The 16,918-nt window shown below is 52.3% G+C and overlaps 7 protein-coding genes across 7 annotated transcripts; 3 read left to right on the top strand and 4 right to left on the bottom strand.

Annotated features, from left to right (window-relative positions):
- Positions 1-167: 167 nt before the first annotated feature.
- On the bottom strand, positions 168-1,336 carry B0T23DRAFT_315939 (uncharacterized protein; the record flags this gene model as incomplete). The annotated part of the gene is made up of 3 exons (XM_062834893.1): positions 168-666; positions 726-1,048; positions 1,103-1,336. 3 exons carry the CDS (start codon positions 1,334-1,336, stop codon positions 168-170), a joined length of 1,056 nt encoding a protein of 351 aa, XP_062692958.1.
- Positions 1,337-2,134: 798 nt separating this feature from the next.
- B0T23DRAFT_395854 (uncharacterized protein) lies at positions 2,135-3,343 on the top strand (the record flags this gene model as incomplete). Its single annotated transcript, XM_062838218.1, has 5 exons — positions 2,135-2,201; positions 2,306-2,358; positions 2,439-2,594; positions 3,085-3,116; positions 3,166-3,343. 5 exons carry the CDS (start codon positions 2,135-2,137, stop codon positions 3,341-3,343), a joined length of 486 nt encoding a protein of 161 aa, XP_062692959.1.
- A 2,020-nt stretch (positions 3,344-5,363) lies between these two features.
- B0T23DRAFT_143419 (uncharacterized protein) lies at positions 5,364-5,962 on the top strand. The gene has a single exon (XM_062832397.1). The coding sequence runs from the start codon at positions 5,480-5,482 to the stop codon at positions 5,807-5,809; it is 330 nt and encodes a 109-aa protein (XP_062692960.1). The 5' UTR covers positions 5,364-5,479; the 3' UTR covers positions 5,810-5,962.
- Positions 5,963-6,028: 66 nt separating this feature from the next.
- On the bottom strand, positions 6,029-9,416 carry B0T23DRAFT_317510 (TUP1-like enhancer of split-domain-containing protein; the record flags this gene model as incomplete). Its single annotated transcript, XM_062835005.1, has 4 exons — positions 6,029-6,141; positions 6,210-8,873; positions 8,944-9,237; positions 9,380-9,416. 4 exons carry the CDS (start codon positions 9,414-9,416, stop codon positions 6,029-6,031), a joined length of 3,108 nt encoding a protein of 1,035 aa, XP_062692961.1.
- A 1,300-nt stretch (positions 9,417-10,716) lies between these two features.
- Positions 10,717-11,273, bottom strand: B0T23DRAFT_395856 (uncharacterized protein; the record flags this gene model as incomplete). The annotated part of the gene is made up of 3 exons (XM_062838219.1): positions 10,717-10,794; positions 10,868-10,960; positions 11,079-11,273. The coding sequence occupies 3 exons, from the start codon at positions 11,271-11,273 to the stop codon at positions 10,717-10,719; spliced, it is 366 nt and encodes a 121-aa protein (XP_062692962.1).
- A 2,192-nt stretch (positions 11,274-13,465) lies between these two features.
- On the top strand, positions 13,466-15,108 carry B0T23DRAFT_143473 (nucleotide-diphospho-sugar transferase). Its single transcript, XM_062832399.1, has 3 exons — positions 13,466-14,119; positions 14,184-14,622; positions 14,693-15,108. Exons 1-3 carry the CDS (start codon positions 13,575-13,577, stop codon positions 15,011-15,013), a joined length of 1,305 nt encoding a protein of 434 aa, XP_062692963.1. The 5' UTR covers positions 13,466-13,574; the 3' UTR covers positions 15,014-15,108.
- B0T23DRAFT_143478 (uncharacterized protein) lies at positions 15,092-16,874 on the bottom strand. The gene has a single exon (XM_062832400.1). It carries the CDS (start codon positions 16,497-16,499, stop codon positions 15,204-15,206), a length of 1,296 nt encoding a protein of 431 aa, XP_062692964.1. The 5' UTR covers positions 16,500-16,874; the 3' UTR covers positions 15,092-15,203.
- Between the last annotated feature and the right edge of the window lie 44 nt (positions 16,875-16,918).

Raw genomic sequence — 16,918 nt, forward strand, 5'->3', positions numbered from 1 at the left:
CCAACGGCACAAGACATTCCGCACGCATCAAAACCTGGACCCCTTACACATTCATTGCCGGATATCCAAAATAAACATCAACCAAGACAACGCGCCTCATGACTTGTATGGGCCAACTTCGCTCGCCATTCCTCAGCACGAGTCGACCATCGCACAATCACTACGTCTCACTGTGGGAATGAGGTAGGTTGTGAATATCCTTGCGAGTGAGTGGGCATCTCATGCGTGTTGGGGCTGTAGGACTGGGTAGTTTGTTGGTACTGGGCTGGGGTGTGACCTGGGGCTTCGGCATACTGCTGAGGAGGGTGGTGAGCCGGGGCATACTGAGCGGGAGCCTGCTGTACCGGATATTGCTGTTCGGCATGTCCATATGTGTATGGCTGTGGGGATGGGGTCGGGATTGAGCCCGGTGCCGGAGACGTTGTAGGCGTTGGTTGATACTGCTCTACCGGCTGTTGTACGGGGACCTGCGGCTGGTATGCTTGCTGATTGGTGTACTGTGGGTATGATGGTGGTGCAGGTCCTCCTTGTTGGACGCTAAGCATCGGCGTCTGTTGTGCGTTCATCTCCAAGGCCCCGTTGTGAGTAGTCTTGGGTCCTTTGTTGGCCTGGTAGTACAGACGGAACTTATGCGCGTTATAGGCAAAGGTTGCGACGAAGAGGAGCCTGGTTCAACCGCCAGTCAGCGACAATCAATCATCAGGAAATCCATTGCTGAGACTCACATTTGGATGGCACTCAGACCGGCGATACCAGACATCATTGCGAGACCGGCTTCGCTAGCGACGGCGCCCCGCTTCACAAGCTCACGCTTGCTCACGATGCAGTGATGGGCACTGATGCTGCTTCCGTCATCGTAACATCCCTCGACATTGACATCCACTGTGAACGTTGCTCGGTTCGCCGCATTTGCACCCATGGAGGCCAGCCAAAGGATGATCATGAAGAAATCCAAAGACAAAGTCGCCCAGATATTATACGCCTTTCGAGCACTCAGGACCTTTTCGCTGACCAGTGACCAGATGCAAATGATCCAGGTGAACAGCGACTTCACAATGTGTCAGTCGATGACATCAAGGCCGTCCACGAAGACGTGACTTACACAAACAAGACCAAACGCGACAGCGTCCATCAGATAACCATGAATGAGATAACCAGCCAATCCGGCAATCACAAGACCGAAAAATATCTGGAAACCTCGCACAACGGCATGCCAAATCGGTGTTTCGGTGGTCCAGGGCTCCTCACTCCCCGGGGCGGCCTTGGGTGCTGACCAAGACTGCTTCCATTCTGCGGATGTCGCAACAGTCGGTTGTTTTGGTTCATATGATGCCATATTGAGTCGAGTCTCTGTAGTGCTGGCTGAACAATTATGCTGTCAAAATCCTTTGTGAGACTCGGAAAGGAAAAGGAGTCGTAGGTCAGAAGAAACGACTCGAGCCTGAGTATATACGCGGATGGCCTGACTTAAAAGAAAACCAACATGTCAGGGGTCCGCCAGACACACTGCATCGAACTCGACCCAAAGTGGCACCGAGCTCGAGGGGTATCAAGCCCAAAGTGACTTGTTCTGCCGATCTCCTTCAGCCAGCTTGACTTTTGGTCGGTTCTCTTGCATTGGACGAGGCAGAATCTGTGGACTCTGTAGCCAAGAAAAGACACACGGCAAGCCATGAAGGCCCCTGTTTGCATATTCTCTGGTTATTAGGATCCAATGAGAAGTCAGGGCTTGGTAGATTATTGCTTCAGCCGCAAACCAGACAAGGAAGCATCCTGCCATTTAGGTCGGTGGTTGTTGGTGATGATACCCCAATATCGGGACCAGCCATTCACTTGCATATCTCGCAAGGACGTTGGATTTCGGAGCTCGCAAGCCCCAGATGATATAGACCCCTTGCACAATGGTCTAGCCCTTGTGAGGTGGCTGTTGTCCTCGTATTGGCTTCGTTGAATCACGGACGAGTTGAGGCGAGAGGTCATAAGTGCCATCTGAACCACATTCCACCAAGGGACTTGTTTATCTCCCATCTGCGGTCCCTTGGGTTTCCTAGTGAACGGCTTTCATGGTGAAGGATAAGGTTCAGTTTCTTGCTACGGCTCGGCTAATTTCTCCATTCGATGACTGGTTTCCATGATGTGGCTGTCGACAGGTATCGCGACTATTGGCTTGGCGTTTTACAGCCCATCTAAGAAAGGAAACGGTACGTAGCAGACTGTGTCACATTGTATCTTCGAATATCTTTTCCCCCTCTTTATCACCGCCGTGGAAAAACAATGTAACCCCGTTTTGATGTTGCCCCGCAAGCCTCATCCGACGCCTCGCTGAAATCCTATTTCTGGCAAGACAGGTACGAAACCGTAGGTATATATATCCCATTGGGCCTCAACTAATTCCTCTTGTCGTCCTAGGAACTCCTCTTTACAAATTTTTGCTACAGCTTATTCTGAATTTCCGAAGAAAACGGGGACCAGGTACATACCAGACAAGTTCTTTCCCCTCTGACAACCAAAAATGTGACCCTGCGTCAATCACCACTTCCCAAAAGGGCTTGCTGTGCGAAAACGCCAAGACCCGGGCCGTTGATGTGGTGGCTGTAAGTGACTTTCGCGTTATCAAGGGAAACTGGGGTGTTACATCGCGCAAAGAAGCTTAACCATAAATTGACAGCGTGGCGAGGCCCTGCTTCATCATTGGTTGAGGTGCAGTGTAGTCACCCTTCGTTCGTTGAGTGCACTGTTTCCGTGTATGGGTGAACCAGTTTGGGTTGACCGCACGCCTTGAAACAAAGAGATCGGTTGAGAAGAAGTCCATACTCCAAAGAGTTTGGCCGGTAAATGTATTTGTTTTGTGAAGAAAGACTATAGGATGAGGAAGTCTTCATGAACCGCCTAACCTATATTTTCTAGCCCCGTCGTGTTGCTCATCAAGTCATTTGCAAACTTTTCGCTTCTCTTTCAACATCTCCCATCCCTCTACCTTGAACTCGCCACGTTATTTGGTCTACTTATCAAGCATGGGACTTGTAGGTGTCGAAAAATGCACAACTATAGGTTTATATTCAAGCCTAACTGTTTAACATACAGGATACCGGACTGACAACATACGCCGAGTACGGGTAATAAATTCAATGAATACCTTGCACTACTGTGTCTCTTCTGTGCAAGTTTCTCGCCGAATATCCAAACGGACTTCCAAGATCTACACTACGTGGGGGCCGGGCAGACCCGCACAATCACTCGACCCACCCGGGCCGCTCCCGAGGACCCACTCACGAGTTTTATGGGACCCTCGAATCCGGGATCCGGAAAGCCGCCGGGTGCCATGAGCAATAGGACCTCATAGTGTCTGGGGCCAGTACAATCCAACAAAAGCTTCTAGTTTCAAAGTTGATATCATCGCAAATTGGTTATACATCAGCTATTCTCAGCAACGACACTTGCCGACAACACTTGCATCGTCGACGACCATCTTTCCCCTGGACACATAGAATCAGCAGGTCAATGTAAAGTTGCTTCTCTTTTTCTACATTTCCCGTCCACCCATATCGTACATATACTCAAAACACCAAGTCTCTCATCCTCACAATGCAGTCAACCCTTCGGCTTCTCCACCGACCGAACCTCCAAAACGAAACTACACCAGACATCTCCCTTCATCCTTCCATCTATAGCTCACCAGATCCGCCAAGTGCTCGATTACCTACCACCAACGACAATCCACCTTATACCCCTTCAGCCCTTTCTCCTCATCAGAAAAACACCCGTCAATACCAATCACCACTCCCGGATCTTTGCATCCCTGCTCTGTATAGACCGTCACTAGGTAGGTATCATCAATGTTAGCACTCGTCTTTCCACTACCCTGACTTTATATACCTCCTTCCCTTTCAAACCCTTCTACCACATTTTGATTCCTTCCTAGGTAGTATAGCTCTTCTCTTCCAAAAGTAGAGTTCCCTCCCCCATACCTTGACCAAACCCATCCGCTTCCCATACCTACCTACCAAAAAGAAAAACAACAGCCAGTGATGATATCAAGAAGAAAACCAGATGAGAAAGGGACCGCCTACCATGACATCTAGCATCCAGGAATCCCACGCTTAGACTCCGGCTCTCGTACAATCCTATACAAGTCCCCGTGGCCTGCGAGCGAGAGAGGGTGTACCCCGTTGACCAGTGTTGCTCGTCACAGTAAAGTTCGGTGAAGGATCGGAGGGAGATGATTACGGGGTCTGTTGTTGTTGTTGCATTTGTTTTTGTATTATTCTGACAGCGGACGGTTGTGGTTTGGGCGAGGAGGAGGAAGATAGAAGTGAGAGTGGGGGATTTCATATTTGCAGATATTGGTTGGTGGCTTATTGGAGGAGGTCGGATGGGTTGGCAAGACGGTGAGTTGTGAAGTCAAGGGAGAGATGGGAAAGAAGAGAGAGAGGGAGGGAGGAAACCATAAGGGTGCCCGGGTAAGGGGATGTTACTTGGTTGGTGCCTTGGAAGTATAAGCCCCTGTAGTTGCAACATCCCGAACCTCTGATGCTTGCACCCTAAAGAAACTTACTACAAAACCAGGGGAATGTGCCAGATCTGCAAGCCCATACTGGGACACCTAACTGCTGATTGAAATGCCGGTGATGACCTGAGTTTTGAGTCAACAAGGGTAAAGTTTTGGTAGGAGCAAGCACTTACACCCTTATATCGGGGTTTATTGACCAACCTTTCCGGTCCATCAGGAAACTTCTATAGTGAAAGCCCCTGCAGATGCCAACCCCCCCTTTTTGCTAAAACCCCACTTGTTGCAAGAAAAATCGTTGCCGGAGCTCGGTTCCGACCATAGGCGCTTTCACAGTATATATCCCGTATGAGAAGGTACTAGTTATATTGCATGCTTGTTGTGTCTGAGGCGCGTAATCATAGCTGCATTTCTTCTTCGCGTGTCATTCATACGTCTTCGTCAAGTACAATATTGGGGACTGTGGACGACACTATCCCTATTTATATTATAGGAGGATCCAATTCACGAAACGAAGGCGCTGTTCCATTCTCCTCCCCCGCTTCAGGAAGTTGTGGAGAATGTGATGCCACACTGCTATGCCGGTGGTCAACTACAGCGTGGGTCAGCCCGACACCATCACTATATATCCAGTCGTGCTACAAGTTACGCCTTTTGTATGCTTCGCCGATAGCCTCAGAGGTTATGTGCGCAAATTCAATCAACATGTTTACCTTCCTGCACGGTCGATGACTAGCTGAGATGTTGCCAGATGCTAACATTAAGATCAATAATATCTGCAGAGCGTAGAAGTCTCGACAGGTGAAATTAATACCCGCGTAAGCTGTCTATTTGTTTGATGGTAATGCATCACGTTGCTATCTCCTAGAGAAACCTCCTGTTAACGCCGAAATGTAGTAAAGGCCTCCCGAACCATAACCCAAGACAGATTTGACCCTTTTGATCATCTGACAGGCGAAAGATGTGAAGATAATGTTTTTGGTTTGTTGGCACAGGGGGCTTGAGAAGCTATTTTGGTGGTTCGCATTCCTTCTTCGAATGCCTGCCTCTTCCTATTTTGGGGGCAAGAGTGCGTCGCTCGTTAGTTGCGAAAGTATTTACGAAGTCTCGCATGGAATAGCCCTTGTTCCCATCAGTTCTCCCCCGCTTCGTTTGCTCTTGCCGCAAAGCAACAATCGCCTTGTGTTTCAGTGCATACAGCACAGGCCTGTGTGGGATCCCCAGGTTGAAAACTTGTGTCATACCCATTGTATAGAGCTGGCGCTTACGACAAAGATACCTGGTCCTTCATCCGCTAGATGAAGCCTTAAGTTTTGAGGCAGAACGGGTGACTATAGGGGACTTTGCTTTGGGACCTGTCCCCTTGTGGGGGGTCTTTGGACTTCTGGGCGTCTTGGTCCTTTGTTGATCTTCGACTCCGGTGCCACCAGACAGGGAGGTGGTTGAACTGATGGCATTGATATGCTTGGGCTGCACAACCGAGGGGCAGGGCCCAACCAAGTCAGACACGAGGCTAGACGCCTAGTCCTCCACCTCCATGCCCTCATCGGTGGTTTCCCTTTCCTCGTCACCCAAAGTCATGTCCAATATTCTAGCGTATTGCACAGTCAACCGGTGGAGATCGCGGAATTTGCCTGTTTTTGTGAAGTTAGAACAGTCATGCATAACACGTGTTGGAAGGAAGTAGCACTGGTAGACTCACCCAAGATTAGGACAACACCCTGTAGAAGGTCCTTACGGTCCCACCCGCAAAGCTTGTCCTGCTTGCTAAACCAACCCTCTCCATCATCTGCGTCTTGCAAAACACCTCCAATCAGGCTATTCAGTAGCTCCTCAACCTTGGTCTTTTGATTTTCGGCCCCAATCCTTTTGGCGTACATGAAAAGGTAGAGCCTGAACTCTTCCCGTGCGCCCAAGGCAAGAGCACCCGCAATGCGGTTCTCAAGGTGAGCAATGCTGACACTGCTTTCGAAGTTCTCAAACCCGTCTCTTGCCAAGAGGGCCTTGACGAGGCGCTGAAGTGTGTAGGCCCGGCCTTTGAGCAGGAATTCAGTCGTGGTATGGCGTTCGAGGTATGGGATGATTCCGGCTGAGACGTTGGCCTCTCCTTCCCCGTTCTTAGCTCCCGAAACTGGGCCCACGGCTGTTGTCTGTAGCGCGCTGACTGAAGAGTCGTTGCTGTTCCAGTACTGGCTTCCCACGGCCCACCAAGATTCCGATAGCCGTTGCCAAGCATACAAGCTCGTTGAATAGTAGAAGCCGTCTCCGTTGCTCAAAGTCACAACAATAACACCAGAACTGTTCAGATGAGCAGATGTCACACCAGGCGCTGGAGTCGCGCCGTGAGGTGACAGCGAGGTCATTGCAATGTCAAGAATGGGAGCTAGAGAAACAGGTGGGTGAGGTGACGACATCGTCTTGATGTTGTAAACATGGCATAAGCCAACCGCAGTAACGCAAAGCAACCACGAATCTCTTGCTTCGAGAATGACAGGCTGTGATTCCAGCATGATGGCATTCATAAGCCTACGTCCCGCTGGGCTCCATGTGTGAAGCGTTCCATCCTCACATGCCGCAGCCCAGAAATGCTTGCTTCCAGCGACCAGGATGATGGCACGGGGTAAGAAATCCTGCCATAGCAGGGCACCACGTTTAGTGGCAGTGATACGTGCGGGTTCGCGGATATGCGCGGGATTTTTCGCCTCCAGAATAACGTTCTCCGGAACCTTTGTTGCGTCTTCTAGGCTGGTCTCCTCTTGCAGAACGCCCCTTTCAAGCGGTCGAAGAATGTGCGATCGAATCTTGGGGACAGCCAGCCTGACCTGAGAGTAGGCAATGTTGGGGCTAATGACGGCCGGTCGTAGGAATTCAGGGGTAGGCACAAGGCCGTGAGCGGGTGCCGAAAGAGGCGCTGGCTCCAGACCCTCAACCCCATTTACTACTATAGGGACAGGACCAGTAGCTGAGCGTTTGGCAGAAGGCTCCTCCTCCTCCTCATCCTCCACAATAACTGCCTTTCTCTTGTTTCCCAGTAGCATCGCCGCAATACCGCCCCGAGGCAGACCGTCATATGGTTTTGAGAGATCCAATATCGTTTGGGGGGTGTCGCTTTGCACCGGTTTTGTCGAGCTTGCGCCAACAAGCTGTGCCTGCGGTAAAGATGATAAGCCTGTTCCGGATGATGAAACAAGCAAAGGCGCAACTCTCTTCTTGCCATCCTTTGTGATGGTAACACGCGATTTCAACTCGGCAATTCGCTCGGCCGTCTTATCGGCGCTTTCCTCCTCGGGCTTCTCTGGGGGAGCTGGGGTTGTTGTGCCGTTTGTATCGGCAGCCTTTCCTGCTGGTTTGACCCCATTGGTTGTAGTGGCGGTTTCCTTTTGCGCAGGACCAGGATCCCCCATCAGCGCACCCATTCTTGATTCAGCTCCTCGTAATTCCTTCTCCTTGCTGTGGTTCTCTAGGTGAAGACCGTCAACGTCTTCGGCGGTCCCCATTCCCTTTCTGGACCCGCCATACTTTTGCAAGGCCTTGTCATTCTCTTCTGATTTCGCTACCCATCCAAGCTCCCCCGTCTCGAATTGGGCAGCGATCACACCACCATCTAGACTAGCAGCGAAGACTGTCTGACCATCTGGAGTCCAAGCGAGATCGGAAATCGATTTGGACGCTATGTCCTGGACTATCAGGACTGGCCGAGATGTGTTCGTGTTCCAGATAGTCAGGGTTTTATCTTGTCCGGCAGAGGCAATGACTGTTACTAAGCCGGGGGAGGCAGCGCCATTGGCGTTCGAGTTTTCGTCTGGTTTTTGGGTATAGAACAAGCGAGGTGAAAACATGCAGACCTCAGTAGGGGCTTCATGTCCAATCAAGTTGATCTCGCTGTCCCAACCAGTACGCTCTATGATAGCAATACTGCTAACGGGGCCGTTAACTGCATTGGCCGCAGCAATGTGGTTACCGTCAGGAGACCAGCTGCACCTCCGGAAGTATGTCGTCAGCGGCGAGTGCTTGAACGGGACGCTAATCGAGGTTTCCAGGATGAAGTTGTTGACCATATCGTGCTGGGTTGCGTTGGGCGCTGGCGCGGTGTAGCGGAAGATCTTGATAGTCCTGTCATCGCTTGCCGTGGCAAAGAACTTGTTGGCCGGATCGAACGTGATGCCTTTGACGTGGCTCTGATGTACCGCCAGCGTCTTGAGTTTCTCAAACGTATGCCCAGACCACACAACAATCTTGGAATCGAGACCGACAGACACGAGGAGCGAGTTGTCAGGGGACCAGGCGAGGTCCTGCACATCGTTGTCGTGGCCAACTAGTCGCTTATACGTCTTCCAGTTCTCGACTGGGGGCGGTTCGTTCGTACCTGAGAACCTAGTCAGCACTGTGGCCCTCTGCCCTTGACTGCGCATCTGTCCCAGCATGTCTGACCATACCAAAGGTGGATGTGTGAGATGGCGGGTTGCTGTCGAGATGGTAGATGCAGATGATTTTGTCGTCGGCGCCGGAAGCGAGATAGCGGCCGTTGGGTGAGAACCGAACGGAATGGATAGTTCCGAGATGGTGGCTCATGTGGCAGAGCTGCCGGGGTTTCGTGTAGTTTCTGTCATGGGAGTTGAAGATGGCCTCGACGGACCAGACGCGGACATGGCCATCTCCGCCGGCGGTAGCCAGTCTCTTGCCGTCGGGAGAGACGTGGCAGCTGTAAACTTCAAAGTCCTTTTGTTCGCCTACAAGCCAAGACGAGACAACAGTTAGCTGGGGATTCGATCATAAGCCAAACAATGTGGCGTGCAAGGTTGTCGATTGCCGCAAGCTGGAGACACAATGGAAACAGAAGGCGTGCTCGGAATCTGACAAGGTCTAACGCACCACTATGGCTTAGCCATGAAGGCTTGATAAGATGCATGTTTGGATCGAGTCTCTCAATCGATATGGTGTATTCATGTCGGGTGTGACGCCGCCAGTCCAGGGGAGTTGTCCGAGCAAAGACAACAACGGCCGGCCAACTTTTTTGTGAAGGTGGTACTGTAGTGGAAATGGGTGGAATGGAGGGATTGATTGGGATGCGCGACGGGCAACGGGGACGATGGATTGCCCGCGCCGCGTCAGGCAGATGCCCCGGCCTCCTTGCTCTTCGTTCCGCCCGTCCAGGGGTGGCTGTTGTAGGTTCTACCTCTAGTTCTGGAAACAGCCAATTGATAGGCACAAATAGGGCCCAGAGACACTGCTGTGACGGTTGTTTTGACGCCCGGCAAGAGCCTTTCCTGCTCTGGGGCTGGCTGGCTTTAGTTGGGATGGAGCTTGGGAGCTTCCACGGATTGATTCCGTCCCCGGCCGGCTCCCCTCTGTGTGTGAGATACATAGGTGTACACGTCTTGGCAGGCCCAGCACCTCAACCTTGCAGTGAAGCCGGGGTTTCCAAGGCGCTATTGCCCCCGGCATCTACGTGACGGGATGGGCGGGCGGGCTTGCCTGCCCTGTGAGAGATGCAGCTAAGCTGTGGCCGAATAGCTCTGTTTCCTTCCACCAACCTTCTGTAAAAACTTCTGTGGAATTTCCTCATCCGTTCCAACTTTGAACAAATCATCACCAGGCAGGACCTCGACGGCCTTGGTCGCTTTCGTCGGTGTTTTCCGGCTCTTTACTCACTTTTCATATCAAACAGTCCCTTTGATAAAATGTTAGCATGGAAGTTCAGCCAAATCCCGTGGAATCGATCACGAGCGCCTTGATTCTAGACCACCTCCATCACCTTCCCGCTTCAAAACACTTGGCCAGGTACACACAGCACCCTACAGTTTCACGGCGCACATCTCACGCTGTGCTTTGTCACCAGGAACATAAAAAAACGGCAAACCTGGTCAAGTCCTTATAAACTCTACCCGGTCTCGATTGGCCTCACTGGGCAAGACTTGTCCCACATATCATAGTCAATCAAACGGAATATGGCCGGAGGTCCACCAGAGTTCGGTAACACATTCGCTATTTGCGCTTTCATACACACATGACACACCGACAGACAGACCAAACAAAAGACAGAATAACCCAATATCCGGATTGCACGATTCACAAACTCCAAACATCAACCGGCAGAGATATCCAAACAAAGAAATGCATGACGAGTGACGACAAACATGGGCCAAGCTCCTCCCGCCTTCTGTCTCTCAGTGAAGAACGGGCGGAGACGGTTCGGATGGTGATCCAGTTTACTCGGCGGCAGCAACAGGAGCAGCGACGGGGGCAGCGGCAGCCTTCTTCTTGGGCGCAGCCTTAGGCTTAGGCTCCTTCAGTGCCAGACGTTAGCCAAAGTGAAAGATGCCAGCGGGGGAATCAGGTGGTAGGTGGATGACACGGTACCTTTGGCTCCACGGCCGCCTTGTCGGCCTTCTTCTCCGCCTTGTCGGCCGTCTTTCCAGCCTTCTTCTCGACCTTCTCCGCCACAGCCTTGACCTGTAGCGTGAGTTAACATCGAGATGCCGCACAGGGGAGTGATCATGCACTTCGGCCAAGAGGGCCGGACATGACCACCATAAATCTAGTAGGGGAGAGCGCTTGCCTTCTTCGCAACGGTGCTCTCCTTCTTCGGGACCGCCTTCTTGGTTACGCCCGTAGGCTTGGCGCCCTTCGCGGGCGCAACCTTGGGTTCCTCAGAAGCTGCGGGCTTGGGCTTAGTAGTCCGCTTGACCGCCGGCGCGGTGTCGACGACGGGGAAGACGCGCGGCTTGGAGTTGCCGGTTTGCGACCGAGTACCTTCGCGAGCCATGTTGTCGTGATTAAAGTATATATGAAAACTGAAAAGGCAGACGTATGAGCGTATTATTACGGTTGAGAGAGCGCGACTACAACACAGAGCAAAGCGTTGGGCGCAGATGTGGTTGCGGAGGAGATCTCGCGAAACAGGCCCCGCGCAAACCTTGCGCAAGCGACACAACGTGCGATGCGCCAGATGTCGCAAGCTGGGGGGTTCGACTTACAGTACAATAATACAACAGCAGCGAAAATGAAGCAAAAATGCTTTTCGCGAAGATACCGTGGACTAAAGCTGTTCTCACAAAAAGGCCAGATGGGAAGGAGGAGAGGAGGGGAGGGAAGAGGAAAGAAGAGAGGTGTGTCTTGAGGTACGTCGTCGCGGGCCGCAAACGAAAAACAACAATGGTACGGTAGGTCGGGCGGCGGGCACCACACACCAAAACAACGAGGTTGGGGCCTCGAGCATCGGCGGACTATTGGACTCGTGATAAACACCCACCTTTTCTGATCAAGCAGGGCTACGACATTCGTGGACCTCACAAGCTCCTCCTTTCCGCTTTTCTCGTTGCAATGGCGGCCAGAGCCAGCGCCGGGAAAGGAGCTCCAACCGGGCCTCGAGCTGGCGGATGTCGGGCGCTGTGCCGTGCTGTGCTGCTGGCGCTGCTGAAATGAGCAAGGAGCTTGTTTTTTCTGGCCGCTGATAAGAGTAACCTGTAACGCTAATAGCTTCTCCAGGAAGCCCGGAGGCGTCTCACCAAGCGGCCGCTGGCGGTAGACCAGGCAGTGGCCCGGCCCGGCCTAGGCTCTGAGTGGATGGGTCCATTGGCGGTAGTGGTAAGAAAAAAAAAAAAGCTACCTCACCACATGATGAAAAAGGACATTACCGCCCTTTTGCTCAGTCGACCGACTCCCTGACCGGCAACGGGAAAGTTGCAGAAAGTCGGGTGGTGAAACAATGTGTTGTAATCCCTCGGTAACAGGATAGCCAAGGCCTTGTTGGAGATACTTGGGTATGGTCGCCATGGTTTTGCACAGTCTGTACTGACTGACCGTAGGCGGTTGCCACGTTGTCAGCCTACACATTAATTAAGCCTGTGCCGCACGGAACCCAGATGTGGAATGGAATGGGCTTCTGAGCATGACACTGACGTAGCCAGGGCAACCTGAGCGTCCGAAGACCGGCGGTCCAAGTCTGGGTGACTGGAGAGAGCACCACTGGAGGATGTTTTAGGAAACAGGAAGATGGTCAAGATCAATTGTTTATGTCGAATTCGAGAGCACCATCTGATCTCTGTCTGCAAGGGAATGCCCTGTCGGCCCGAACGCCCGTTTTCCTTTGGTTCCCAAGCTGACGGATCATAGCTCTGCATAGCTTTGTCGAGATCGCACGGTAAGGATGGGACCCACAAACGTCTTTTCCCAGGGGTCATCGGTCGGTGAACCCCACGTGCATGGTCCCTGGGATCGGTGCTTGGGTAGGTGAGGATCTGAAGCTATTCAGACATTTGGGTTGCGTGGTGTTGGTAGCTCACCACGGCGGATGGATAAAGCTTCGGAGTGAGGCGTAGACCACTTGACACCTGAACGGCCAAGTGAAAACATGTACTCATATCAAGCCATGCTCACAATAAAGTCGGAGAGTCGAAGCTCGAGGCAGGGAAATGGAAAGAGCGCAGAAGCCACGATCACCGACAGGCATCATCCGTCGTCGAAGTACCGGGACGGTGTAAATCACCCACAGCGGGTACAGTAGAAGGAACCCCACGCTTCAGGGGCAGGAGCAACTGCAGGGTCCAACAGAGCAGCAGGGTAGCTATAGCGCACTACACAAACACTACTGCGCAGTAGGTAGGTAGAGGTATACAGAGAGGTACCTAGTTGAACGTATTCCCATAGATTTTATCTAATCCTGATCCAAAGAGTTCACAACAGTAGAAGTACTCACAACTGAGGCAGGGTGTACACGGTACTTGGTTCGTCTCAGTCACTGGCGGGACTCGCATCGTTCCCAAACTCAGCTGGAGATTGGTCGATTGAATCCTATCCAGACACTCAACAACAATCCACCTCATATCTCTCCTCCATGGTTTTGCCATGGTCAGACTGCGGGCATCCTTATTTGTTATGAGGATGCTCAGATAGTGATCTCCACCTGCCGTCGAACCTCGACCGTCATCGCACTAGCAAAGCGGATCACCCAACCTTTAATTATTTGCCTACGACTCCCGCATCTTAAAGCTTTCAACTTTCAATCTGGCGGGCACCCGGAGCCTGACTCTTATCCCCCTACTGTACCCTTTGACACCCGCGGGCGATGGCCCGCCTACGCCCCTCCTTACGGCTATTCCCCCCAGGTCTACCGCGCCTTACACTCAGCCGCCACACGCGATTCGCGCTTCTCCTCATCCTGGCAGCTGCCCTCATCCAAGTCTTCCTTCACACACAACGATGGGCCGTCCGACAACCCGACCACGAGCTCGACGAGCCCTTTTACACGTCATGCCAAGAACCCGCCATTGACCAACCGCGCGAGAAGGCAGCGATGGTGATGCTGGTCCGCAACCAGGAGCTGATGAAGGCGCTCAAGACGGTGCAAAGCATTGAGAAACACTTCAATCAGTGGTTTCACTACCCCATCGTGTTCCTGAACGATGAGCCGTTCAGCAAGGAGTTCATCAGCGCGATGAACGCCACTGTGAGTGGGGAAGCAAGGTTCGGGCTCGTGCCGAAGAAGGACTGGCTGTTTCCCGAGTGGATGGATGTGGCGGATGCGAAGGCATCTATCAAAGCACAGGGGGAGGCGGGGATTTTGTATGCTGGGTTGGAAACTTATCATCACATGTGTCGGTTTTACTCTGGGTGAGTCTAGCCACGGTCTTCCCACCACGTTTCTTCTAACCCCCCATTCTGTTCCCCTTTACAGCAAATTCTACACCCTCGAAGCACTCAAAGACTACGCCTGGTACTGGCGGATCGAGCCAGACGTCGAATTCTACTGTTCCATCACCTACGACCCTTTTGTCGAAATGGCCAAGCACGACAAAGTGTACGGTTTCACCATCGCTCTGCCAGAGGAGCCGCGGACGTGCCCGAGCCTCTTCCGCAAGATGGCCGACTACAAGGAGTTGAACAACATTCCGACCACCGAGCTGTGGAAGGCCACGGTAGCTGCTTCGTGGGTACCTTGGCCACTCCGCCCCTTCATGGGTTGGTTTCGGCACCGCGACCGCTCTGGCGATGGGTGGAGCTTGTGTCATTACTGGTCCAACTTTGAGATTGCCAACCTGGACTTTTTCCGGGGAAAGGACTATCAGCGGCTGTTTGAGTATCTCGATAAGACAGGCGGATTTTACCACGAGCGGGTACGTTGTTTCTTATTCCCACCAGGACAGTCTTCAGACCAAAGTATTAACACCTCTATGTCGTTCTCAGTGGGGTGACGCAGCCGTCCATTCTCTCGCTTTGCACATGCTTCTTCCCTCCCACAAAGTTCACCACTTTGAAGACTTTGGTTACCGTCACGACTGGTATTACCAATGTCCAGCCAATGCACCAAATGGTCAACTGTTCGAGTCGAAGCTACTTCCTGATGGACCATACAGCCCAGAACGTGAAGGCGGTATTGGATGCCGGTGCGAGTGTGACGGGCGGAGGACTCGGAACTTTCCAGCGTATTGCACGAATAAGCTCAAAGAACCTAATACGGCCAGGCGTCTGAGTATGGTAGAATCGGTTCGCAGCTGGTTCCCATGACGTCTTCCAGAGATAAGGAGAATCTGAAGATGAAACCTTTTCTGAGCTGGCACATAGAGATGGAAAACTTGAGAACACCGAACGCTGAATAAAGTGTTAACCGCACCATACCCCTCCAAACCGGAACCTTAGGATACCCAGGGGTCGCCCATTACAACTCTATTTCCTCTTTCCGACCGCACTCCCCCATCTACAAGTCATCCTCCAAGAACCTTCTCACCAACAAATTAAACCTCGTGTCCTTCGTCCTAATCACCTCGGGCGTCAACCACTTCAAATATCTATCCCAGGCCATCTGCCCCCAAGCATGGTACGCCATCTGATTCTCAAACAATCCTCCTCCATTCTTGGCGATCTGTCCCTCCCAAAAGTCCTTTTCCTTCTTCGTCTTCAACGGGGTATGCATCCACTCGATGTGTCTCCATGTCCAAGTGGGCCAGAAGAAGGCATCAGGAGGTAGGGCGCAGACATCTCCCTTTGCTGCATCTATCCCATCTTTTCCCCTTGCCTCTTCTTTACCTAGTACCACATCGTCACCGCTTTCGTCGTTTCCTCCTTGCTCAGCAAGTTCCTTGGGCAACAAGACACTCCGATAATTCCACGCCTCCTTCTCCAGATCCACGTTCTCGTAGGTGTCCAGCCATCGCCGGATAAACGTCGCGTTGGGCCGAGCGACAATAACAGCGTTGCATAGACCCCAGCGGCTGCCACCTTCGTAGCCTAGCAATGTGTCCCAATGGCGACCACCACCACCTCCTCCTCCTGGGGATAATAACAAGGGGGAAAAGGAGCGAAAAGCAAAGACGTCTATATCCAGATAAATCCCCCCATGTTCCAACAGGATTTGCAGCCTCAAAGTGTCAGACAGATGAGCATACTGCGTTTTGCTTGTCTTGCTACCACCTGCTCCTTCCTCTTCAGGTGGTGGCGGGTGGTGGACCAGCCTAAACTTGTCCGGCCACTTCTGCGCCAGCCTCCGGATCCAGGGGTTAGAGAGCGGATCGGCGCCCGGATCAGGAGACGGGGGAGAAGAGAGGTACGTATAGTGCAAGTTTAGGATGGTCGGCTGCAGAGAAACCAGAGCGGCGCGTACTGCGAGGTAGGACAGGAAGTCGAAGTGCCCGGCTGAGGGGTGAGACTGCGGATTTGCGAGACCGTAGATGAAGTGGACTATGTTGGGGATTGAGGCTTCTCGTGAGAAGTGGGATGGGTGGCCAGTTTCGTTTTCCTTGTTACTGTTGCTCCCGGACCCAGATCCGGGAAAGGAGCCATGGCCGCCGCCGCCGCCACCACCACCACCACCACCACGGAGACAGGCGAGCTCGGAGTTGGTAGGTGTGAAGGCTTGTTCGATGGAGCGCTGGCCGGAGAAGGGATTTGTTTGGCGGACGTAATCACCGTAGTAGTAAAGGCTGGGGAAGAGGATGTAGGTGAGGATGAGGCCGGTTATGACGGGTAGGACACGCCGGGTGAGTTTTGTTATCATGATTTGAGTAAGAAGTGAGTCTGGAAGCCTTGACGAGCTGGCGGCTTGTGGACAGGGATCAACCCAATAAAAAAATCAAGAACGGTAAAGTTAAAAGGTCTGGAAAGGCTGGGTTATGGTAGTCGTGATTTGATGTTTCGTCACTGTCATATTAAACTGGAGTGCCTTCCAAAAAGGAACTGGTTCAATATAGTAAAAAGTCGAAGGAAGGGAAGTGAGGGGAAGACATGGAGACAGACGCCGTTGCACAAAACCGAGCATGTTTTCTAGTTTAGCCCGCGCGGTCATAGTACGGAGCTCAGAGGACGGCGATCACCTCCATTCTTGAGTATTTAGAATATCAGCTAGACTTACTTGATGATGGTTGTGGGGTTTGGGTGGGACCTTTTCCTCAAGGCCCCCTTTTTTATGAGAGTGGA

Source organism: Neurospora hispaniola (assembly GCF_033458365.1).
Source record: "Neurospora hispaniola strain FGSC 10403 chromosome Unknown B0T23scaffold_4, whole genome shotgun sequence".
NCBI classification, from domain to species: Eukaryota; Fungi; Ascomycota; class Sordariomycetes; order Sordariales; family Sordariaceae; genus Neurospora; species Neurospora hispaniola.